The sequence below is a fragment of the Pinus tabuliformis genome, chromosome 6 (assembly GCF_031772625.1).
Source record: "Pinus tabuliformis cultivar Carrire ecotype Pingquan chromosome 6, CPIR1, whole genome shotgun sequence".
Classification (NCBI taxonomy): Eukaryota; Viridiplantae; Streptophyta; class Pinopsida; order Pinales; family Pinaceae; genus Pinus; species Pinus tabuliformis.
This window is the reverse complement of record NC_142292.1, coordinates 385227403-385254645: the sequence shown is the minus strand read 5'-3', so window position 1 is coordinate 385254645 and position 27243 is coordinate 385227403. Positions and strand designations below refer to the sequence as shown.

The 27243-nt window shown below is 37.0% G+C and overlaps 1 protein-coding gene across 4 annotated transcripts in view; it reads left to right on the top strand.

Moving 5' to 3' along the window:
- Window positions 1–27243, top strand: part of LOC149258929 (uncharacterized) — a 324467-nt gene that overhangs the window by 159962 nt on the left and 137262 nt on the right. For all 4 annotated transcript variants that reach the window (XM_089416798.1, XM_089416805.1, XM_089416809.1 and 1 more), the window contains 3 exons: window positions 10899–10971; window positions 11244–11309; window positions 11680–11722. In XM_089416798.1, the coding sequence (XP_089272924.1) occupies window positions 10899–10971; window positions 11244–11309; window positions 11680–11722 (182 nt within the window). The remainder of the gene's footprint in view (window positions 1–10898; window positions 10972–11243; window positions 11310–11679; window positions 11723–27243) is intronic.

Below are 27243 nucleotides of genomic sequence, written 5' to 3'. Positions count from 1 at the left end.
AGAGTTGAGTCATGTATGTAAATTGCCTAGGTGGACCTAATTTTCTAGTGATAATCTACGTTCCGGAAGGTTTTTTGTCTCACCGATCTATGATCGGCAGAGTTTTCCTTCAACCTAACCCCAAAGCCGGAATGGATGTTGTCATTAGAATCTTAGGAGAATCCTAGTGTGTTAATCTGCTAGATTATAGTTGTGTCGCAGAACTGGGTGGTTTATGAGGGTCTATGTCAAATGGGTTCTCCCCCTTGAGATGTAAAGTTGTAAAAGTCATGATGTAAAGTTACTTGAGGGTTAGAAAATGTTTTAAATCCCCTCATAAGTCCTAAGTCCTAGGTCCTAGGTGATTTTTCCAAAGGCTAAGTTCGAGGATCCATTTAAAAAAAAATTAAAAAAATTTAGAAAATTGAAAAATTAAAAATAAATAAATAAATAAATAAAAAATAAAAATAAAAAATAAAATAAAAATAATAAAATAATAATATTTTGAGTAAATAAATGCAGAATTTTAATTTTTTAATGCATTAAAAATTCGACGGATGAGATTAAGAGATAGCTTGATCCTCATCGACGGTCGAGATCATTTTGACATGGATCACTCGAACTAGCTGTTGGGAATTTTTCCTTTAAATAGGGTGCTAGGGGTCATTTGAGATCAGATTTGATCTGTGAGTCTTGTGCTGAAGAAGCTCTCTTGTAAACTTTTTCTAGTTCCAATAAAGAAAGACTTTGGGGTTAAAAATCTTGTTGGTGTTACTCTTCTGAAAATGCTGTAAGATTGTTCTATTTTTTCTGCATAATTTTATTTTCAGCCATTAATGATAACTTAATGAAGATTGATCTAGGCAAAGGTATCTTGTCTGATCTTTGGGGTTTGAATGATAGTTTAGATCCTGAATATAGTGGCAGGTATCTCCATTTGATCGGGGTTTCACTATTGTTTTCTCCTTCTATGTTGATGGTTGATTTTAAGCTGTGCAGGAAATCCTTTTTTTCAGATTACCGGGCGTTAGGGGAAGTTCTCGGCTGAACTAGCCAACTCTCGGGTTGTGTTTTCTGAAAGAGCCCAGCCAGTTCTTGATCCCAGGCTTATCATTCGAAATATTTTTTTTTATGAATGCATGCAGGGTTTTCTGAAGCGTTTTACATTAAAATTAAATTCTGATAATATTACTGTGATTATTGATAAATCTGGCTGCTTAAGAGCTTTCAGTTTGTAAATACTGTAAATTTTTTTGATGGGTTTAGGGTTTTCAATTTTGTTTTATGCACATGTTATTTTTTTTGGTGATTTTCTATTCCAGGTTGCAGGGTTTCTGAGGAGTTTCAAGGTTTATCTACACTATTTTGCTGTGCAGGGGTTTTGAATATCGGTTGTTCTCCAGATCTGAAGGGTTTTCATTGCATATGAGGAGGAAGTTTCTCAAGGGCGTTTGTGACCTGGGCAAATCCCTTGCCGATTGGCCAACTAACTGTTCTATTGCTGCCCATCCTTCTCTATTTTCCACACATTTTTTCTTATCTGCATCTATCTCATCATCTGCCCCCCTTCCAGACCATTCGCTGCCTATTCTCCAAGCCTGCAAAAGGAAAACGCCTTTTGCTGTCCAACATTTCCACCCAGCCATCCCTTCCAACGTCCTCTCCTTCACCACGCATTCTCCTTCTACGTGACAAGGAACTATCTTTCAATCTGCAATCAAACCCTCAGCCATCCTCCCACGCTCTTCCTATTCACCTGAGTGTGCATCCGCTGCCCAAACTTGTGTTCTTCCTTTTTGCTGCAACTGTGTGCATCCACGCTGCTATTCTTCAATCTGCCAGACTTGCGTACGTCCCTTTCTCCGAACCCTGCAAACAACAATGCAAACGTGACTCTTCCGCCCCTGTGTCTTACGCTGTCTACTATCGAAACTTTCCAGTTGCAACAATAAACAAAATTTCGGTTTCAAAGTTTTTTGCGTGTGGTAAATGTAATATAGGTAGAGATATAGTTTAGTTCTGCTTCATATATGCGTAGGAATATAGTTAGTTCTATTTCATATATAGATTAGAGTTTGTTTATATAAAATGTGTTTCAAATAAAAAAAAAAATGAAATAAACGTAGAAAAAATAAAAAAGGATTTCGATTTTTATTTTTAGATATTAGCGTTATTTTGAATTCCCTTTTCATTTCTTTTAGTTTTAGGATTAGTTTAGTTTATTTTTAGCTTTGCAAATAACATTTAAAAAATATAAAAAAATATAAAAATATCCAAAAGCATAAAAAGGTTTTGATTTTCATTTTTGTCTTATGATTAGGATTTAGAGTTAGAATTTGATTTTCCTTTTATTTTATTTTATAACTTAGTGCAGGTATATATTATTAAGTTTGGTTTCGAATCCTTTTTTCCTTCAGTTAAATTTTAGTTTTGACTTTAAATTAAAAAGGAATTTAGTTTTTATAAATTAAAAAAAAAATCATAAAAAAATAAAAATTTTCCTTTTAGTTTAGTTTGTTTAATATATATATATATATATATATATATATGTTTTTTTTTTTTGTCTTTAATTTGCTTTGAAAAATCATAAAATCATTTTTTGGGAATATTTTGCCAGATTTAGTCTTAGCTCAGGGATTTATCACGTTTTATCTTTTTCTGCTAAGGCTAAAATTTTGATGTGAAGCTAATGTTTATGCGATTTAGCATGCTTGAATGATCGTGAATGTCATATATGGTTAGCGTTTAAAATTTCGTGGTTTTATATCGAATTTCATCTTTTGAAGCTTTAATCGCTGAGATATCATTTAAGCATTTTCTCTCATTTGGTAAAAGTTAGTCTCTGTTCGAGCTATTTGATGATAAATGATTGCTCTACATGGTTTACTTTTCTACAACACTTAGTAAGTAATCATTTAAGCATTAACTTTATAAGGCACTGGTCTTTTTATTTAACAAATCAATTTAGTGCTTGTTCCTTCGTGTCTCCCAACCCAGCTAGTTTACAGTTGGTCATCCATTTCCCTACAGGGTCTACCTCCCTTAGCCGCGGGAGACATGCTTAAACGGTGAGATCGGGGATCAGGGTGACAGCCCCTGGTCTGAGCGTTGTCGTGACAATTTGTGCGACAACATTTTTTGGCGCCGTTGCCGGGGATAGAGTTTTTCTAGCCCTGGCGTTTCAACGACATTTATCATTCTTTCATCCTTCGCATATCTCATTTGAGTTGGCAGAGTGAACATTTTTTTGGCATCATTGGATCTTTTCATCACCTTATCTTTCGTCATATTAGCAACTTCTCTTCAGTTTGTTTCTTGTTTGGGTGGCGACTCCATTTTCTTATTTTTCCTAGACAAGAAGCCTCCTTCATATCTGCTTATTGGTTGCTTTTTGGATCCTAGAATTAGATTCATTGTTCAAGTGGCGACTCCACTTCTTTCATCTATTAATTTTCTTGAGCAAAGATCTCTTTCTATCATCCATTTGATCCCTTTTTATTCATCATGGATTATTCGTTTAAACCATTTCATTTTATTGGTGTTCGCCATGATATTCCGGAGTTGGCCATTTCTAAATTACCTGTGTTCTCGGGTGGTGATTCAGTCGCTGTTAAAAACCATCTAGGCTGGTTTGCTCGTATAATGATCATGTATTGTAGATCTCCTCAGTGTAATCATGAAGATGTCAAAATGCGTCTATTTGTCCTTTCTTTAGAAGATGATGCTTTGAATTGGTTTAATAGTTGTCCTGAAGATTCCTTCACTTCTTTGCATAACATTGTCGATGCTTTTAAAGATAGATATGGTGATCCAGATAGCTCGCCTTGTGCCCCTAAAATTGTGCAACAGAATGAAAGTAATTTTATAAAAGGTCCAGCTGTCGATGAAAGATTTCAAGACAATGCTTCATATCAGAATTTGCCATCCACATGTACCATTGCAGATCATAGTGGAAAAGCAGGAACAAATTGTAAAAACAGTGTTGACAATGAAAAAGAAGATCATAAGCAAATTATACAAGATCTATTGCTACTGGTAAGAAATATGGAGATAAATCAAACTAATTACGCCAATGATGTGAGAACTTTATGCACTCACCTAGAAAAGCGTAATAGGGAGATGGAAATCATGCAAAATCAACATAGTAAGGAAATTGAAGCCATGAAGATTAATCATGACATAGAAATTAGTTTTATGCAAAACAAGATGTCAGGCTTAGAGGAAAATATGACGACCATGCAAGCAAATCATAAGAAAGAGATAAACTCTATGCAGCATTGCTTGATGACCATGGAAGAAGACCATGCCAGGGAAATCAATGCTATAAGGGTTGAACACTCTAGTCAGATAGACGCCATTAAAATACAGTTTCAGAAATTTCAACAGCAGTCGGAAGATGAAGGAAACCAGGAAAAATCAATAGATCAAGAGCCTTCTCATCCGCTGCAACAAGCTCCATCTTACTATGAGGAGGTCATTGGTTCGATTGAAAGGTGGTTAATTGAAGGTGATCCAGATAGAATTAAAAATGATAAAGATCAGATGCAGGATAAAGAAAGACATGTCACACATATCTTACATACTTCATCTGATAACTTTGAAGCAGAAAGTTCCATGTCATCAGTGATGCAGCCTGCCAGGAAGAAAAAGTGCAAAAGAAAGAGAATGAGAAGAAGATTTGATGCATCAGACGGCCGCGAGCAGCTTGATTTTCGGATAGGAAAAAGTCCTACCATATGTAGAATTGGACATGGCACATCCGACAAGCAGCCGACAGATTTGCCTGAAAGTAGGCAAATGCTCAGTATACACTATATTGAACACATCTGATGCCATGGGGCATTCCCTGTATTTCTAACCTTACTCCTTGTTTTTTCAGCATTTTCATTTCTATTTTAGGATTAAGATTTAGTTTTCATGTTACTAGATAGTTAATAAATAAAGAGCTTATATTTTTCCTGTGCTTAACGTTATATGATGATTTTTTGGATGGACGTTACTTATGTTTTGTTGTGTGTTGCATGGATGCAGATTCTGGATTCTCACATTCCTACAGTGCAACAACGTGTCCCCAAGTAGAGCCAGATGTTGACCACTACCGGTCAACTGCCCATAGCAGTACACCCCCTTTTTCTTTGCAAAAAGGGTAGCGCTTGATCGACATGTCCGTGCCATTCTACAGTCATCGACAGCTTGATCAATTTATGTTGTAAACCCAGTTTGCATATTTAATTGTAAATAATCTTAGCAGAGTTGAGTCATGTATGTAAATTGCCTAGGTGGACCTAATTTTCTAGTGATAATCTACGTTCCGGAAGGTTTTTTGTCTCACCGATCTATGATCGGCAGAGTTTTCCTTCAGCCTAACCCCAAAGCCGGAATGGATGTTGTCATTAGAATCTTAGGAGAATCTTAGTGTGTTAATCTGCTAGATTATAGTTGTGTCGTAGAACTGGGTGGTTTATGAGGGTCTATGTCAAATGGGTTCTCCCCCTTGAGATGTAAAGTTGTAAAAGTCATGATGTAAAGTTACTTGAGGGTTAGAAAATGTTTTAAATCCCCTCATAAGTCCTAAGTCTCAGGTCCTAGGTGATTTTTCCAAAGGCTAAGTTCGAGGATCCATTTAAAAATAAATTAAAAAAATTGAATTTTTTTTTATCGTTAAAACTATGCTATTTCTATTATTTACATTAACAGGAGAGAACAATTACAGCCAGGAGTACATGTCGCCAGAGGCCAGGGGTGGCGCTCTGGATTGATGGTATTCACAAAAAACTACCCGCGCAGGGGCATCCTCATCTTTACTGAACACCCACGCAGGGGCAACACCATTGAGACCAAATACCCATGCAAGGGCACCGTGACTGAGACTGGTAACCCACGCAGGGGCTGTAGAGCTTTGGAGACCAGAAAAAACAAAATTATCTAACCCACGCAGGGGCAAGAGAGAGAAAAGGAAGTTTTTCATCAAAATCCCTCGCGAGGGCATGTTCAAGCACAGAACTACGTAATTATCAAGCCAAACAGAGACATTCACGACATACATTGAGCACTTGTGATAAGAGTAACAATTCACAAAAAAACCTGAGCATTGTCTGAGGGCAGGAGCTTGGTTGAGCCGACGTCTATTCATCCGAATCTTCCGGATAAACCCAGTACTCGCCTTCCGGGGGAGGTCCCCAATCATACTTGGCCTTGCCTGAAGCGGGCACTGGTTGAGACGATGGTGGAACGACCCCTGGCTCAGGTTGTGCCTCTGCCTTTTCCTCAGCTGCTCTGGAGCTTTCAGCAAGATGAATTTGGGCGCTGGGTTGCTCCCCAACCTCCTCTTTCGGTTCCTCCAAGAATAGGACTGAGACGTGAGCTTGAATGTTAGAATTGCCCTGGGCGCTGCTGAAAGAGAATACCGCTGTACCAAACGCAGGTAGCGGGGCAGCGCTCGAATCCGGCGTCCTGGCGTCCATGAATTGCTGCGACTGAATGGGGTTTGCTTCAGCCACCCGGTGGCACAGACAACGACAGCAATTTGAAGATGGATTGGCAGCCGGGGGGCGTGAAGTTCCGCCTCTTCCCGTGCCTCGACGGCTAATGAGCCTCTGTCTCGGCGGCACCATGTTTTCCTTGAAGTCCGATGAGGGTGTGAGACCGCCTTCACCCACTCTTGATGCCCTGTATCCACCTCCAATTGCCAGAGGGAGTTCTTGAGCCTGTGCTCTGAGACCTGACGCCCAGAAACCCAATTCCACAATTCGAACTTGATCCGATGCATAACATTCCCAATTCTTAACATACTTATGCTGCTCTGGCTTGCCTCGATCCTGGTAAGCCATAACTCCCCTCTGCAACAGTTAATGGAGCACAGACCCGGCAATGAATTGCCGTCCTCTCGCGCCTTTGCTCTCACGCTTGCCATCCAGGGCGGCGGAGGGCAGTTAATGACCCGTTCAAGCTTGAGGCCGCCCATGCTTACCAGGTGGCGCGCCGTCCTTCTCCTGCGTGGCACCCGCATCCGGGTGAAAAAATTGAAAAAATAAAAATAAATAAATAAAAAATAAAAATAAAAAATAAAATAAAAATAATAAAATAATAATATTTTGAGTAAATAAATGCAAAATTGAAATTTTTTAATGCATTAAAAATTCGACGGATGAGATTAAGAGATAGCTTGATCCTCATCGACGATCGAGATCATTTTGACATGGATCACTCGAACTAGCTGTTGGGAATTTTTCCTTTAAATAGGGTGATAGGGGTCATTTGAGATCAGATTTGATCTGTGAGTCTTGTGCTGAAGAAGCTCTCTTGTAAACTTTTTCTAGTGCCAATAAAGAAAGACTTTGGGGTTAAAAATCTTGCTGGTGTTACTTTCTGAAAATGCTGTAAGATTGTTCTATTTGTTCTGCATAATTTTATTTTCAGCCATTAATGATAGCTTAATGAAGATTGATCTAGGCACAGGTATCTTGTCTGATCTTTGGGGTTTGAATGATAGTTTAGATCCTGAAATATAGTGGCAGGTATCTCCATTTGATCGGGGTTTCACTATTGTTATCTCCTTCTATGTTGATGGTTGATTTTAAGCTGTGCAGGAAATCCTTTTTTTTCAGATTACCGGGCGTTAGGGGAAGTTCTCGGCTGAACCAACCAACTCCCGCGTTGTGTTTTCTGAAAGAGCCCAGCCAGTTCTTGATCCCGGGCTTATCATTCGATTTTTTTTTTTTTTTTATGAATCCATGCAGGGTTTTCTGAAGCGTTTTACATTAAAATTAAATTCTGATAATATTACTGTGATTATTGATAAATCTGGCTGCTTAAGAGCTTTCAGTTTGTAAATACTGTAATTTTTTTTGATGGGTTTAGGGTTTTCAATTTTGTTTTATGCACATGCTATTTTTTTTGGTGATTTTCTATTCCAGGTTGCAGGGTTTCTGAGGAGTTTCAAGGTTTATCTACACTATTTTGCTGTGCAGGGGTTTTGAATATCGGTTGTTCTCCAGATCTGAAGGGTTTTCATTGCATATGAGGAGGAAGTTTCTCAAGGGCGTTTGTGACCTGGGCAAATCCCTTGCCGATTGGTCAACTAACTGTTCTATTGCTGCCCATCCTTCTCTATTTTCCACGCATTTTTTCTTATCTGCATCTATCTCATCATCTGCCCCCCTTCCAGACCATTCGCTGCCCATTCTCCAAGCCTGCAAAAGGAAAACGCCTTTTGTTGTCCAACATTTCCACCCAGCCATCCCTTCCAACGTCCTCTCCTTCACTACGCATTCTCCTTCTACGTGACAAGCAACTATCTTTCAATCTGCAATCAAACCCTCAGCCATCCTCCCACGCTCTTCCTATTCACCTGAGTGTGCATTCGCTGCCCAAACTTGCGTTCTTCCTTTCTGCTGCAATTGCGTCCATCCACGCTGCTATTCTTCCATCTGCCAGACTTGCGTACGTCCCTTTCTCCGAACCCTGCAAACAACAATGCAAACGTGACTCTTCTGCCCCTGCGTCTTCCGCTGTCTACTATCGAAACTTTCCAGGTGCAACAATAAACAAAATTTCGGTTTCAAAGTTTTTTGCGTGTGGTAAATGTAATATAGGTAGAGATATAGTTTAGTTCTGCTTCATATATGCGTAGGAATATAGTTAGTTCTATTTCATATATAGATTAGAGTTTGTTTATATAAAATGTGTTTCAAATAATAAAAAAAAATGAAATAAACATAGAAAAAATAAAAAAGGATTTTGATTTTGATTTTTAGATATTAGCGTTATTTTGAATTCCCTTTTCATTTCTTTTAGTTTTAGGATTAATTTAGTTTATTTTTAGCTTTGCAAATAACATTTAAAAAATATAAAAAAATATAAAAATATCCAAAAGCATAAAAAGGTTTTGATTTTCATTTTTGTCTTATGATTAGGATTTAGAGTTAGAATTCGATTTTCCTTTTTTTTTATTTTATAACTTAGTGCATGTATATATTATTAAGTTTGGTTTCGAATCCTTTTTTCCTTTAGTTAAATTTTAGTTTTGACTTTAAATTAAAAAGGAATTTAGTTTTTATAAATTAAAAAAAATCATAAAAAAATAAAAATAAAATTTTTCCTTTTAGTTTAGTTTGTTTAAAATATATATATATTTTTTGTCTTTAATTTGCTTTGAAAAATCATAAAATCATTTTTTGGGAATATTTTGCCAGATTTAGTCTTAGCTCAGGGATTTATCACGTTTTATCTTTTTCTGCTAAGGCTAAAATTTTGATGTGAAGCTAATGTTTATGCGATTTAGCATGCTTGAATGATCGTGAATGTCATATATGGTTAGCGTTTAAAATTTTGTGGTTTTATATCGAATTTCATCTTTTGAAGCTTTAATCGCTGAGATATCATTTAAACATTTTCTCTCATTTGGTAAAAGTTAGTCTCTGTTCGAGCTATTTGATGATAAATGATTGCTCTACATGGTTTACTTTTCTACAACACTTAGTAAGTAATCATTTAAGCATTAACTTTATAAGGCACTGGTCTATTTATTTAACAAATCAATTTAGTGCTTGTTCCTTCGTGTCTCCCAACCCATCTAGTTTACAGTTGGTCATCCATTTCCCTACAGGGTCTACCCCCCTTAGCCGCGGGAGACAGGCTTAAACGGTGAGATCGGGGATCAGGGTGACAGCCCTCGGTCTGAGCGTTGTCGTGACAATTTGTGCGACAAGAAGCTCAATTAAACAAGTATTGCTGAATTTAAATAATACATAAATAAATTTCAGATCATAGCATCAATCACACAATAGTTAGAAATTAAATAGTGGAGTCATCAATCAATCTCACATACACAGGTTATTACTCCAAAATCAACTTTTAATTCCTTGTCAAAGCTTTAGGAAGTAACTGCCACTAGCTGCCCACTCAAAAAACAGCAGTGCACAATTACTGAAATTACCTTGAATAGAGTGGAACAACCTGCTGAGAGGTATGGCTTGCTGTGCAGCTGTACGGGTAACGATACAGCATGTCCACATGGAATATATGGATGCCTTTACAATCTATTCATATGACTGTCTCAGTTGCTCAACTTGCTAAACTGCTTGTGAGTGTAAAAACCACTGTTGATAATATCGGCGATATTCGAAAATATTGCGATATTTTCGGCAAAACGATATATCGCCGAGAAAATATCGCGATATTTTCTGTTTTGATAATATCGTGATATTTTCAAAATATCGGCAAATATCGGAAAATATCGGCAAAATATCGCGATATTTTGAAAATATCGGCTATATTTAAAAATTTGGAAAAAATATTTTTTATGCTTGCCGATATTTGCCGATATTTTCGCCGATATTGCCGATAAGATATTTTCTGGACCCTCGCCGATATTTTCCCGATACCGATATTATCAACACTGGTAAAAACCTCTATCTTGACCTATCTTTATACCTTTAGCTAGGACCAAAACCCTAATCTTGATCTGTCTTTAGACCAAAACCCTAATCTTGATCTGTCTTTATACTTTGACCAAAACCCTAATCTTTTTCTTTGAGTTTACTCTATGTCATGCATGAGATGCACTTTTTTAGACAACAGCTAAATAGAAGACTTTTTTATTCAAGTGAATTACAAGTTAGAATTACTTTTCAAAAAATATAATTATTTTTTGAAAATTATCTTGAACTACTACTCACACATTCACAATGAACCTGGCTGAGTTATAATTCTCAACATCTTTAATGTCATTGTAATTGGAATTTGGATTCAAAAATAGACTGTGACTGTTTAAAACTGGAGCCTTTTCCATGTTCTTCCCCATATGCATTGTATAATTTCAGAATTTGAGATTCAAAAGTGGAATGTGACTGCTTAAAACTGTAGTCTTATATTAATACCGTATATTAAACTCCTGAACACTTTTGCTGAAACTGAAGGTATTATGGTAAAGGACGACATATTTTATCTGCTGGGCAAGATCGAGCTTTCCGGATTTTCTCTGTTATACAGGTCTCTAAGCATTTTCCCATCGAACTTCTATTTTCATTTTGCTTTCTTTGTTTTATTGAGGATCTTCATTTTTGTCTATTGTTTACTCTTACTCCCTATTAGCAATTTTTGTGCCTTGATTATGGGTTAACTCTTTTTCTTGGGGATTCTGGAAAATTATTTTATTAGTGGTAGCTATTTTAAGGATGTATCCATATGCTATTTTTTTTTGAGATATTTGCTGTGGTATCTTTAGTAAATTAGTTATGATATTTACGTAAAATTCTTCTCAGGATCAACAAAGTAGGGAACTTTCACAGGGTCATGTTGGAAAACGAGCAAAGAAATTAAAAGTGAAGGTGCGTTAATTCTACGGTTTTCATTTTTGTAGTTCTAGGAGACTTAACAATTTTCCTTCCTCCATTTTTACAATGCTCTGAATGATTTCGTTCATGTCCTCCATTGCTTTTCTACAAGCTTTGTATTGTAGAATTGAGAATCATTTTGATATGAGAATTACTCGTGATTCCTTATATCCACATGGTCTGTTGAATGTGCTTGAGACTCTCTTTTTGCTGTAAGTTTGAGTTCATGCAAGGTCCTGACAAGGCATAGAAGTTTCTGTAGTAGCCTTGTTTTCTATGAGAGATACATTGTGGCATAGTACCTTAGCATATTGAGCTATGGTATGATTTCATAAAGCCTACTTATTATCTGATTTACTTGTAGGATGAAGAAATCAAACTGCCTCCAGTCATTGCTTTTGATGCAGGTAACTATTGCTGCCTATCCATTCTCTGAAGTCCCAAAGGCAAGTTAGTACTGCATAAATAGTGTTTTACATGCAATACATTTAATAACTTATAGCTTGTTATAACATTCTCAAACTCTTTGTATTGGACATTTAGCGTTGCTCTGTTGTTTCTACAGTTCAGAAAGCATTGCAATCTCATACAGTTTTGTCTCATTTTGGAGAGTCCAGCAAGAGTCAATGAGTTAGCAATTAAATGTGGCTGACAATGCCACCTAGTTTGCATTATGATTCATAATTTTGCTTATGTAGAAATTGCATCTTTATAATTATGTTCCACCGTGAGTTGTTAAATTCATAACTAGATAAAAGATCTATCCGTGATTTGAAATTCTCAGTACATCATATATTTTCTTTTGGTTTAAAATGAGATAAACAATATCTAACGTACCTAAGGATTATATAAATGAATAATGATTATTTATGCTTATCTTTAATGAAGTCACATTAAATAGTTGTGTCTAAAGAACTAGTCATGATACTATCATTTTTACATGCCTCCACGATATATTCTCTCCCATCATCACATGTTAAGTACTGATTCCTATCTTTCATGGATAGTTCAATTGAATTATGATGTAATCATTGTATTTTGGTTAGGATAAGTAATTCTCAATTATATCTTTTAGGAATCCTAATATAATAAAGTGGTTTGTAATAAAGGTCAATATTTTAAGTGATCAAATGGGGTAATGGTAAGTCTTAGCATCTGTGTCGTACTAGTACGTGAAATGCTGAAACTGGTATGAAATGCTGCTAGCCATACTGTATGACATTTCCAAATCTGGAAATGTTGTATGGTACAGCTGGTGATGTTTTCAAATTTCAAGGCATTTCGACCATTTTCAGTGACATTTAGAAATGCTATATGGTGCGATTGGCAGAGTTTTGGCCATTTTTGATGATGCTTTGAGCATTTTTTGGAATTTTCCAGATTGGCATTGTTACCCACCAAAAGTGGGTAACCCGACGGGAGAATTTTTTTCTCCTACATTGGATAGCCAACCAGCCAACAGTCCTATATTTGCATAGTATATGGTGATATGTGACATCTTTCTGCCATTTGCACTGGTCAAACACTTCTCACCATCCTGCATTCCTCATGAAGGAAGGTGGGTTACTTTAACCATTTTGTGATCATGTGCTTTTACTTAATGGTTTGGGAATTTTGACATGGATAAAGGGGTGATTTGGATGATTAGCCAATCTTGACTGTAAGCTTGTTCTCTCACCTTACCAGGGGGGTTAGTTTTTGACTCTAGTCTAGTGGGACCTCCTCTGAGGCCTTATGGTTAAAGGAGGGGCACTACTTGGAAACTTGGATTGAAGTAGCATGTTTGGCAATGTCATAGGGTTCATTGAACTTAAAGGTTGAAGTTCGAAATTCTAAAAACACCAAAGACATTTAAAGGTTCGTTTTGGTTCAAAAAAAGGTTTGTAGATGTTAGACACCACTCGTTACTTCTACGTGCTGCTATGAGATTGAATCGGAGTCTTCTATGTGTACAGTCTTACTATGAGATCCAAAATTTACTGGTTAACTTCTGCAGAGTCTCCTCTCACCAATTGTACTAATCGCAACCCTGAAATCTTAGGCCTTGTCTATGCACTATGGCACTATTTGATTTTCAGCGTCGGGAGAGGCTTGCACTATGGCACTGTTTGATTTTCCATGTCGGGCGAAGCCTGCACTATGGCATTGTTTGATTTTCCGCATCGGGCGAGGCTTGTGTCCATACATATGCTTGTGGTGATGGCGGATGTATCACAAGTTTCTGTTGGCCATGCTCACATTTTCATAACCTAGGTTGCCACTCTCTGTTATGAATATAATTTATATAAAAATAATATAAATATAAATATTAATAATAATCATAATAATGATTAATATAGAAGAGGCATGTCTCTAAGGACACGACCATTCATGAAGGGGTACTTGCCTAGGTATATAAGCGGACCCTCATTTGTAACAATCTTATTATATCAATTTTTTTATTCAGTATTCAATATACATATATATTTTTATCCTCAATGGATGTCTTCGCATTCCAAGTGTTTTGAAGTTTATTGCAAAGTACAAACTTTGTTCGTTACATTGGTATCAAAACTATTCAACTCTCTAGCTACTCAACAACTGCATATGTCAAAATTTCTGAATCTTTACAAATAGAAATCCTACTGCAGTTACTGGTTTAACATCTCCTACTTGTTATTTCATTCAACAAGTTATTTAATTAGATAAACTGTGATGTAAACACTACTGCAGACTACACTGACATACAGATCATAAACTGAAACAATAGATGAGACAAACACACAAGGGACACCGTTATTTTTGGACAACACGTCCCTGGAAAAACCCAATGCGGGAAAACCGGTGCAACAGATAGAGGGTTTGTATTATTAAGCAAAGCAGAATCTGAGTACAACATGTTTCCTCTCACACCGGCTAACCTTACAGAGAAATCATGGCAACAAGAAATACATTTGAGGGTTTACCTCGTTCCCCAAGTCACAACTGATCCAATGAGTGATCTGACCCTCCCGGCAAACACTGCGAAGTCCCTGCGCAATCACTGTGTGGGCCAGCGTCTTGCCTCTAGAAGACTGTGTCACCCTTTCTGCTGGATTGATTTGTTGGATGAAGACTGTTGTTCAGCCCTCTCGGCTCAAAACCTTGCTTCTCTAGCAAAATCTTGGACTACTGACGAATACTTTGCACTGCCACTGCAAGAGGTCCTCTGGATTTTGTCAGCTCTGTGTGAGCCCCTCCTGGGCTGTGTAGGCCTCTGCGGTGCCTCTTCTGATGCTCAAGCTGCTTCTCTGTCGTGTACTCTTTGGCTCAGAACTTCCTCTCCAATCCAAATCTCTACTTCTGCCCCTCTCACTGCAACTCAGATCACTTGTTCGATTTTCTCAGCAAACCATGCCCTAGAAAAATCGAACTGACTGATCAACTTGGTGTATCTCCAACTGACCCTCAAGCCTCCTCTTATACTTTTCCTGTTGATGAATCAACGACCGAGATTAAGTCCCTAATCAACGACTAAGATTAAATTAGACTTGATCTTTGTCACTTAGAAGCTTCTCACCCATATTTTCATTAATACCCATTAATATTTTTATTTTCCTAAGTTTAGACTTAGGAACCCCATTAAAATTATTAATTATTTTAATAAAACACAATCTGGGTGGAATTTCCCCAAATGATTTCTGGGTCGTGGAGATCTCATGTGTTCTAGCCCCTCCACAAAATTTCGGAGCTAGAGCACATCCGATGCTACCCAAAATCAACAACATAGAGTCAGTTTGATCTGGTATTGGCCATCAACTCTTCGTCAACTTCGTTATCATTGTGATCGAAGTGTTTCGCTACACTGTTTTGGAGATTCTCGATTTTTCCGTCAGGCATTTGGTCATTTAAAAAGATTATATATATATATATATATATATATATATATATATCAGAGAAAAATATAATAAAAGAAAATAATATAATATACATACATATATAATTAGAAACTAAAAATAAAAATAAAAATAGAAAAAGAATAAGAAGTTGCAACCGCAGCTGGCCGACGACCTCCACGACTGCCATTTGCATTCCGCCGCTAGCTGTCACCGTCCATTTCCCAGCATCTAAAAACAGCTGTCCACTTCCTAGCTGCAAAAACCCATTGTACACAACCACCAATCTTGCTGCCAATTTCAATTTCCACGCTTGTCCACCCAACAAATTTTTTGTTTGATGTCCAGACTCCATACCATCACCATCAAATTCTGTTCACCATCTGTACTATCTCTAACACAGTGCAAATTGCAGTCATCCATACTTTGTTGTCAGACCACATATTACCTGTTGCCGTACCATTCAAGTTTTTTTTTTTTTATTAATTATTTAAATAAAGACAGTCCGCACAAAATTAATAAAATGACTGGCCATACCAGTTAACCTCTGTTGCCTGTAAAATAAAATTAGGTGAAAAGAAAAAACCACCAAATCGAACCAAAAAAAAGAGTGTACAGTGCTGTCATACACTACTGCGGTACATAGTTGAACATACAGAGTTGATTGCTGTCTGAACAACCCCCAACACTACCGTACAATTTCTATTTAATTGATTAAACATGGCACGATATAGTACAAATTACAGATCACTGTCAAACATTCGTCGTGAATTACATGTGCTAGAATTTTGAGTCCATAGAACCCCTGTATTCAGACCATTGTGCTGTATGGTCATGACTATTTTGGAGAATTGACCATTTTCTATTTAAAAATACAATATAATTATATTCGTTGGTTCACAAAAGTAGCTACAAGGAAAATATTTAGTGGAACCATACAGATATTAATAGGGTATGATATATATTTTAATTATTATATATATATATATATACAGTAAAAATATTATTATTAAAAATATTAAAATTAAAAGGGATACTTTAAAAGTTCAAATTGATTAAAAGATCCCTAAGTTCCAAAGTACAATGTTACAAAAGAAAGGTACTATTACTTTTGTGAAAGTTAAAAAATGTTGGAATATGTAACTAGTTTTGGTCTTCATAATTGTCATTTGGCTCATGGCATAAAGTAATTCTTATATATCTATCAAAAAGAGAGAAAATGTTTTTTGTAAGACATGGGTTTCATGCTCAAGTCATTTGTCAATACGTCAAGAATCCATTGAATGCTCCTAGGGTTTACATGAGTCAAAATGTCCTTGTCATATTGTAAAGGTCCCATTCGGGCATTTGTATCAAATGAAGAAAAGTTATTTCTGTAGATAGAAATGTCTAAAAGTCTCCCAAGACCAAGTCAGCCAGCCCAACATCAGTCGGCCTAGAGAGGGTAGTGGAGCCTCTTGGACGACTATATAAAGTAGGAACTTCAATCTCCTTGGATACCCATCACTCTCATATCTCTTGGATTAGATCTGCAATCAGAAGGGAGAGTGAAAGTCTAAGAAGAGCAAGGAAAAGGTTGGCGAAGAAGCCCTAAAAAGTGTGGACATCTGAAATTTGCCTACTTCAACCCACATGTGCGAGAATCCTAGGGTTTCTGGACATACCTCAGGTCCGAAGATTGCAGGGATAGTGGTAGATTCCTCTTTGGGAATCGAAAGGCTAGAAGAGCCTTGCTTTTGAAGAATATTATTTCACTTCTCTTCTCTTGTGATGGAGAAGGATGATTGGTGGTGGCTCTGGTCTAAGTTTTCGGTCTTGGAAGTCTCGTTTGAATTGATTTTATAAGAAGAAAAGTTCTTTCTGGGTTTTCCCCTCGGAGAGGTTTTGCCTTGGCTTGGAGACTATATCTTGTGTTTATCTTTTGTGATCTTCATGGTTTTGGCATTTATTTGATGATAAGAACATAAACATAATAATGAAATAGAACATAATGTCACAAATAACTGTCAAGTAAGGAAAAATTAAATAAAATTGCCGCCCTAATCAATTTTCCAACATGGTATTAGAGTTAAGGTCAAGAGTATAGGCAGCGGGAAGATCACGAGAAGGGTTTTGCCTTGCTCCATAAGCCAAAAAGAATGGTCTGTCTACAAGGCCACATTGTTCTAGTACAAGACAGAGGAAGAGAAAAAGGCTGAATGTGGGATCAAAAGCAAGATTGGGTGCATAAATTCCACTGATCAAAGGTTTTAGAACTAACTCATCACACCAAGGGCTGTTTGAAGAGCTAGTCTATACGACACAAAAGGCTTGAAAAGTGTTTCTAGGCTATCTTTGTAAGATTTGGTGGCAAGATCATGTCACATTTATTGTAGAAGTTGCAGACAGATCGTGGGTCTTGTAGTGGATTGTTTGGAGGGTCCGAAAGGCTTTAAACAAGTTCAGATCAGGACTATTTTGCCAACGAAGAAGTCTCCTTGAAGAAAAGAAAGGACCACAGTTGTGAAATATATTTTTAGGCTTGTTTGTGAGGTCTTTGTAGTGGTTATTGAAGCCCTAACCACTGGGCTGAAATCACCATATAAACTTCAAAAACACCGAGAAGTTTTGATAAGATAGGCCGGAACCTATAACCTCATTTCTTGTGGAATCCAAGGGTAGAAGTAGCCCTACAATCCAACAAAGTGAGGAAACATGTAGAAGATATGAGACCGCAAATTGAAGAGGCATTTCAAGCCTAACATCAAGGTTTTTATAGTGACTGTGATAAGCCCTAACTAGAAGGGCCGAAGTTGCAGAATGAAAACACAAGCTTCATTTCAGATCTTTCATCAAGGATAGAAAAGTAAGGAATGGTTGATGTATACCATTCAAGGTCTGTTTGAAGCAAGGAGCTAGAGTAAGAATCTAGTTTGAGGATTTAGCATCTACAACATACCCTAACTAGAATTCAAGAGGAGCAGCAATTAGTCATCTTGAAGAGCATCTTGTCTTGACATCTTTGGAAGCTTCTCTTGAAGATGATTTTTGAAGGAAGTACAACTTCAACTATGAGATCAAGACTATATCCTTGGGAAGCAGTCTCTTTGCAAGAAAGGATAAGGTAAGGCTGCAGAAAGGTATTATATGATCATTTGTAAGGCTTTGCTTAAGGGTCTACATAAAGTATGCATTAGGGTTTTGCTACATGTTTTGAATGATAAGAATCTAGGGTTGATAGGCTTCACTTTGTTGAAGGTTTTTGGTTTCTAGGGATTGTAAACCCTAGATGGGACTTGATTAAGAAATCCTAGTCTATGTGAAAACCCTAATCCTATTCAGTTCCCTCCTAGTAACCCTAGCTCTTGACTTCTAGGGGTATATGGTAAAATTTAACAAGGGTGAAATTGGATGAAATATAGGATATGGCATTAAAACCCTTGGTCTGATGTTTCCAAGAGAAATATCCAAGGAATTTAGGGTTTGTGTTTAAGAACCCTAGAAGTATACCCTCTAAGAAAACCATGGAAACCCTAGATCGTCATCATGCTCTTGTATTTGTATATTTTGCTTGGTTGTACTTGTCAGTGAATATTGTAGGTACATAATGAAGGAAGCAAAATGAGAAGGATGGCTAAGAAAAACAATTTTTGTGCTTGTTAATGATGAGCATGATGGAAGGAGGGAACAATAAGGAACTTGAAGAAATTAATGCTAACAAGTTCATTAAAGGAGTAAGCATGCATCATTGTGTTTTCTAGAAGAATCTTGATTGAGTATGGCATCATAGATAGAAGCATGTGATAGTAGCATATTTAGAGTCTACTTGATTGAATTGCTTTGTAAGAATCATCTAGTCTTTCAAGAATAAAACAATTTGGGACCATTTAGCATAATGTTCATCTGTACATTGTCTAACATTATGTTATAGGTAGTCATTTTGCTAAGATGGATCCTCAAGATCCTATAAGAACCATCATTTTGGGAGGTTCTTGGAAAAATCATTGTGATAAGGATTAGTATATATTCCATATTGTATGGAAGCAATACTCTTGAAAGGATGACAAAATGCAATTGGTGAAGTTGCATGCTCATTGTTGAATACTTATAGCTAGATGATTATGTGAAAGATTAAGAATGCATGTTTAAAGTAACTTCTGGTAGGATTCATATAATCCTGTAAGAAAAGTTGGTCATAAATTATGCATGGTGAATCTTTCATTTGGTTATATGATGCCTACTAGGATGAATTTGACTTACTCTAGAATGGATGGAATATTAAGACTTTCTCGCTAGAATAATAATCAACATCTAGTATAATCTCCAGAAGAAAATGGTAACTTGGTAATCAAGTTCGATCCTTGGCACTTTGATGCATGAAGGAAGATTCATGTGGAGATGGACCTTGAGGATGTTGATGATGAGAAAGTTGTCACAATGAGGTAAGTCTGATGTTAATAATTATTATTGGTTATCTGGTTAACATATTGTTTTGCTACTTGGAAGGATGTTGTAGGAACATATGATGACAGTTGAGGCAAGTTCAACTGTATGAAAGGAATGTATGAAGAATGTTGAGGGAAGCTCAATATCTGGTACTTGGCAATTGTGAAGTCAAGATGTGCTCATCTTTGATTTGAAAGGTAACAGTGCGAGAAGATAACCTAAAGGTCAAAGGAGATCACTTTCATGAGAAAGCTATGATCAGCTTGAAGTTTGGAAAGGCTCAATATAATGCCTTCATTAATGATGACAAGATGAAAGTGTTGTGCAAGATTGATGACCTAGAACCTGTCACAAGATTAAGGGAAGAAGATGGCTCTATGATACCAAGAAGGAAGTAGGCTCAATACGATGAGATGCGGAAGAAAGAGGGAGCCATGCTGTAGCTGATATTCTTATAAGGACAAGCTAGAGAGCTTGTGGATATGACTTCCCAATTAGAAAGGAAGTCAAGAATCTCCTCTAGATTTGAGAGGGAGTCTCCTTGAATATTATTTTCAAGTTAAAATGAGAATAGGAATATCCTCTCTCGTTGAGAGGGAGTGATGTTGGACATCATTTGTGCATTCTTGTCTTCATGTGTCATGCACTTGACCAGGACTAACAACCGTAAGTCCAAGTGAAGGCCTTGAAGAAGGAATGATGGGGGATTGGATAAGCATCTGTGGTTTCTTCGAGGATAGAACATCCAAGAAAGGAAAGGAACCGACACTCTTTGAGGATAGGGCAAGTCTCCAAGATAAGATTGCTCGAAGAGGACTAATATTCTTTGAGGATTCAGGATTGGAAATCCAAGATAAGAATAGTCCTAAAAGGGCCTACCTTGTGGACATCCGGATGGGGTATGTGCCTTGTAGAGGTAGTGCAATATCACACGTAAAGCCGCCCAGTATAATGCTCTTAAATAAAGTACAACTTGTCTAGTTAGGCCTCAATGAAAGTGTTGGTTGATCATAATGTTGATGCTTACAGTTGGCTTATCAATCCGACTCTTCCTATGAGAAATTTTCAAAGGGAGTACCGTCCTTGTACCGATTGGTCAATTATGAATACCTCCCTAGTTAAGAGGGAGTGTTGGAAAATGTAAATAGTTTTGGTCTTCATAATTGTCATTTGACTCATGGCATAAAGTAATTCTTATGTATCTATCAAAAGAAGAAAGAAAATGATTTTTGTAAAGCATGAGCTTCATGCTCACGTCATTTGTCAGTGGGGCAAGCATCCATTGAATGCCTAGGGTTTACATGAGTCAAAGTGTCCTTGTCATATTGTAAAGGTCCCATTCGGGCATTTGTATCAAATGAAGAAAAAATATTTTTGTAATAGAAATGTCTAGAAGGCTCCCAAGACCAAGTCAACCAACCTAGCATAAGTCGGCCTAGAGAGGGTAATGGAGCCTTTTGGAAGGCTATATAAAGGAGGAACTTCGACCTCCTTGGACACACATCACTCTCACATCCCTTGGATTCGATCTGCAATTGGAAGGGAGAGCGAAAGTCTAAGAAGAACAAGGAAAAGTCTAGCGAAGAAGGCAAGAAGTCATAAAAGGTTCAGACATTTGAAATTTGCCTACTTCAGCCCACACGTGCGAGAAACCTAGGGTTTCTAAACATACCTTAGGTCTGAAGATTGCAGGGATAGTGGTAGATTCTTCTTGGGGAACCAAAAGGCTAGAAGAGCCTTGCTTTTGAAGAATATTATTTCGCTACTCTTGTCTTGTGATGGAGAAGGATGATTGGTTGCTGGCTTGGTTCTTGGTGGTAGCTCTGGTCTGAGTTTTTGGTCTTAGAAGTCTCCTTTGAATTGATTCTATAAGAAGAAAATTTCATTCTAGGTTTTCCACTTGGAGGGGTTTGCCATGGTTTGGAGCCTATATCTTGTGTTCATCTTTTGTGATCTTCATGGTTTTGGCATTTATTTGATGATAAAAACATAAGCATAATAATGAAGAAGAACATAATGTCACAAATAACTGTCAAGTAAGGAAAAGTTAAATAAAACTGTTGCCCTAATCAATTTTCCAACAAAAAAGAGATATTATTATATCACCAAAAGGGAAAGGTATTATATCAAAGATAAAAAAAAGAAATACATTAAAAGTTTTGAAGGGTTATTAAATGAAGGGGTGTTACTTTTAAACCCTAAGGTCACTTATCGTTAACGTCAAGGTATCATTCGACAAAATTATTGGTGAACACTAAAGGTAGTCCGTCTCTGAAGAAAAATGGGAATGGACTATAATCCAAGAATGAAGGAATGAAGATTTTCTTGTAAGGGTCTTTCAATTACAAATCACAAATTATTAGCATTAAAAGGGGGTATCCAAGGGAAAAAGATTAATAGCGTTATCAACACACGCGATGAGGAAAATTACATGAATGTTAATTTGGCGAATCAAATGTTAATTTGGCGAATCAAATATTAATTCTGCAGCCAAATATAGGCGAAAAGAAATATTTTTTTGGCGAGAGAGTATGAAATTAATGATTTACAAGTGACAGTTGATCATTATGAGGACATTTCTCAATTCAATGTTGTATCTATGTTTAACAAAAAGATTGACATAATCCTCGGTCGACCTTGGTTTAAAGAATTAGTTACGTTCATGTTAAACATAATTTTTTTTTTGGACGTTTCCTTACAAGGAGAAGATGATCACATTCCGAGACATAACAATCAAGTTAGAATCGATAATGCCTTCATTAGAAGACTTTAATGATATTTTGAAATCAATATTTCAAGAGAATAAAAAAACAATATCAGAGAAGTAGAAATAGCTTGAAGAAGTCATATCCAATAAAAAGGAAGAAAATTCTCATTTAAAAGATCATAATCAGAAACTATTTGCACAAGTCAAGAAGTGTAAAACTAAAAAGTACAAAATCAAAAAACAATGCAGAGAAGCAAAAAGAGCTTGAAGAAGTCATATCCAACAAAAACAAAGAAATTTCTCGTTTAAAAGATCATAATATCAGAAACTACTTGCACAAGTTAGGAAGCGTAAAACTAAAAAGCACAAATTAGAACAAGAAAATGAAAGTTTTGAGAAGAAACTCAATGAGACTCTATTAGAAAAAGAAGAAGAAGTTTTTAAAATTTGTGCTTAAAAAACCTTAATGAAAATTTATTTGAACAAATTAGAGATTTAAAAGATGAAAAGCTTGAATGTCAAGACAAAGTTGACTCAGAAAATGAAGAACTCTTATGTTTCAAAAATTGCAATAAAAAACTACTTACTCAAATTAAGAAACTTCAAAATGATAAGAAATCATTGAAAAACAAACTAGAAGAACCTATCACGAAAGAAGCATCGATGTCTTTCGACGTAATAGTCCAAGTTGAAGAAAAAGAAATGAACAATGACCCAATCAATATCACCACTCAAGATGTTGACAAAAACAATCACTCTAGAATACCCCACATATGTTCTTAATTGCTTAAGTGACTTGTCTATTAGTTTTTGTAGCATCAGATGTGTTCTAGCTATGAAATTTTGTGGAGAGACTAGAATACATGAGATCTCCAAAACCCAGAAATCATTTCTAGAAATTCCACCTAGAAATGACTTAGTTAGTTTATTAACCAGTTTTTAAATATTTCCTAAGCCTAAGCTTAGGGAATATGGTTAATTAATCTGTATTAATTAAGTCAAAGCGAGACTCATCTAAAAGCTCACACAGATCGATCAAGAGATGATCCTAGCCATTGATTAAGTTTTAATCTTGGCCAAGGTTACTTTGGAGCCGGAGCGAGAGCGACATTTCCAGAAGCTCCCAGTTTGGGAGCCATTCAGGAAACGAAATTTCATATAATATATATATATATATTTTGATGTATATATATCAACAAAAGCATGTAGAATGATGAATTAGATATAAAAAGCATAAAAAACATAGATTGAACCACATAACAACAATCATCTAGAAGTTATAATTTTCATCAACCACGTCCACATGTTAGTAACATACAACATATTGAGTCTCATGATTCATCAATCTTAAAGTTTCAAGCTTTCAAAATTCAATGTATAACATTTATCATAATTGATCACCAAAGTTGTACTTGTAAGCTAAGTGTAACCATTACAACAAATAATATCTAACATGAAATGAAATGAAATGAAACAACTTTCAACTTTCACGAAGCATTATATTCATAATTCATTACCAATGCATTTTTAGTTGCCAACTTCAAACTTAAATTGTCATATATTGTTTACAAAAAATATCATAATAAATATGAAAGAGTTAAAAGTTGTTAAAACTACTAGAAACTATAAAAGACAAGTAAATCTATTATCTACAGCTTCCTCTTGCCACGAGAAATGTCTAATTTCTGAGTAGGTCGTGGTTGTATTTTAGGAGTCTCCTTCAGCGCAGTCGCATGACTAGAACCAGTAGGCACATGCCCTCCACATGAGGATGTAGATGGAGGCGTGTTGATTTCTGTAGCATCGAATGTGCTCTTGCCTTGGTATTTTTGCAGAGAGGCTAAGATACATGTATTTTCCAATACCCATAAATCGTTTGGGAAAATTCCACCTAGAGATGGTTTAATTAAAATAATTAACTTTTTAAAATGGTTCCCTAAGTCTAAACTTAGGAAATCTGGTTAATTAAAGGGTATTAATTAAATCACGTGTGAATCTTCTAGAAGAAGACAAGGATCAACTCCTAGTTAATCTTAGCCATTGATTATGTTTTAATCTTGGCCGTTGGTGCTCCAATGAGAGATTACAAGGAGTTCGATGGGCACTTGGAGAACGCACTTGAGTAGTTCGATTTTGCTAGGAAATCGATTTCTGGAGTAACAACTGTGAGTTGCTGGAAGTGATTCAATAAAGTCGAAGTAGTGAGAGGGGCATGGATAGTAGACTAGAGGAGATTTTCCAGATTTGGAGAGTGCAAGGTAGAGAAGGCATAGAGAGGTTCAGAGAGGCAACGCAGAGCTTCAGAGGGAGTCCGTAATTTTGCTGGAGAGTCGAGATTTAGTACCAGAATCCGGGGTGTGAGACCGGAGGGCCAGAGAGTTGAAGTTCTAGAGGCAAATCAACTAGTGAGAAGGGTGATGCAGAGCCTAGAGAATATGACGTTGACGCAGAGGCTGCGCAGAAGTAGTGTGGGGCTAGCCATCCAGAGCCTGGATCAGATTCGGATCGCTAGTGACAGTGTGAGATTTTTCTCACTACATCTTTGCCAGTTTATTCTCTATATTAGATTGCTAATTTGGGCACCTATTGATTTGTACTCAGATTACTACTGCATAATAATAAAACCCTCAACTGCTGCACCAGTTTTCACAAGTTGGGTTTTTTCCGGGACGTTTGTCCAAAAATAACAGTGTAATTGTGTGTGTTTATTTCTCTCTAGTGCAGTATTTAGTTTCTGCAGTATTTTATTTTGTGTAGGCTACAATGTATGTATTTCAATATTTGCCGTAGAAAATTGCAAGTAATTTGTTCAATTAATTTAACAAATAGGAGAAATATCATCAGTTTGCTGCAGTAGGAATTGGGTCACTGATTTTTCACATGGTATCATAACACATATTGTAAGCCGAAGATCTTAGCGCAGAAGGAAGGAGGCAGTTTGAATTTCTGCGTAGGCAACAAATTGAAACCCTTAGGGGTAGCATATTTCCTTGGCCAGAACGGTAAGTTTTTTCCCTGGGAATTTTTTCTCTGAGTGAGTCGACAGAGAATAAAATTTCCTAGATCGAAGAGTACCAGAGGCAGAAGGAGTAGCAACAGTTTCCTTGTAGAGTAGATCCTTAGCTGGGGCGCAGTTATTTTGCAGCAGTTGCTGGCAGAATAGTGTCAGAAGGAGAGGAGAGCACACACTGAGGGAATTTCTTTGTCAGAAGACTTCTAGCCAAGAACTTTGAATTTTTCTAGCAGAGTAGCAATAGTTGTGTGCGGGATTTCTCACTCCAGAAGGGAGTGCGAATAGCTAGGCAACCACTGCGCAGAGGAGAAGAGGAAGCAGTTCGACTTTTCAGGAGAGATGGCATCAACTGGGTTGAGAGATCAAGATCGGTTGGACGGAGCCTCCAACTATGTGGTCTAGAAGGCTATGATGTCTTGCCTTCTAGATGAGCATGATCTCAAAACTTATGTCGATAGTGTGGTAGCTGTACTTGTCGATGCAGATCCACTCAAGAAGTACAAGAAGGAGATGGCGAGAGCCAAAAGGTTTATTCTCGATGGGGTTAGCACACTCCTCCTTGTCAGGTATCAACTTGTGTAATGCTTCCATATATTCTTTAGATACCTCTGGATCTGTATGGGGTTTGATCCTAACCCCACCACCAAGTGCAAGTTGGCCCAACCAAGATGGAGAGTAGTATTTTGGCATAAGGATATACGCCAAGGCATGTAGTGGAAAACCGGTGCAGCAGCTGAGGTTTTTATTATTACGCAGTAGTAATTTTGAATACAATCTTTGGATGCCATGCTTGCTATCTAATACAGAGAATATCATTGGCAGAGAGATAAGTGAGATTACCTCACACTATCACTGGAGATCCTGGCTGATCCAACCACTGAATGGACTGCCCCTGGCTGCCTCTGAGCTACCTCTGCGTAGTCACTGCGTCAACTCAACGTCACAACCTCTAGGGACAACATCACCCCTTCTGCTGATTGATTTGCTGCCTAGGAACTTCAAATTTCACCTCCTGGTCTCACACCCCGACTTCCAGCTTCTAAAATCGATTCCTGCAACAAATTTTCAGACCTCCTCAAGGCTCTGCGCTTCCTCTGTATCAGCCTAAGCTGGCTTGCTTAGCCACTGCGTTGCCTCTCCCGGATCTCTCTTTGACTTCTCTGCTGAGTATTCCCGGATTAGGAGAAATCTCCAATCGGAACTATGCCTGCCCTTCATTGCAAATGATCACTTCGAATTTCTCTCCGGCGGCTGCTCTGCTTCATAAATTCAATCTTCTGACCTCCCTTCGATGTATCCTCCAAGTGCCCATCGATGTCCTTTTTGTAATCCTCCAGTTGAGAACCAACGGCCCAAATTAGATTCTAATCAATGGCTCAGATCATTTGGACTCGATCTTTGTCTTCTTCTAGAAGTTTCACCCACAGTTTAGATTAATACCCATTAATTATTTTAATTTCCTAAGTTTAGACTTAGGGACCCATTAAAAAAATTAATTATTTTAATAAAACTGTCTCCGGGTGGAATTTCCCAAAACGATTTCTGGGTATTGGAGAATGCATGTGTCTAAGCCTCCCTGCAAATTTTGAGACTTAGAGCACATCCGATGCTACCAAAAATCAACAACTTGGTGGCAAACTAAGAGGTGGAGTTGTCACCTATTCCCAACTCTCTTCATTAAAGCGCTCTCCTACTTAAAGCTAAGGGGGGTGGTTGATAATGAAGGTTAGTGAATGAAATGTGAGTTTCTAGGAGATTAATTTAAATGGAAAGCTTATTAAAAATAGTAATTAAGGAGATATATGAGCAACTTTCAGTTATTCATTCAAGAAAAATATACTATCGTAGACCAATGCTTAAATAATTAATTGTTCAAAGTAAATAACATGTACTTGTTCAAATGAAAATGATGACACACAATCCTACAAA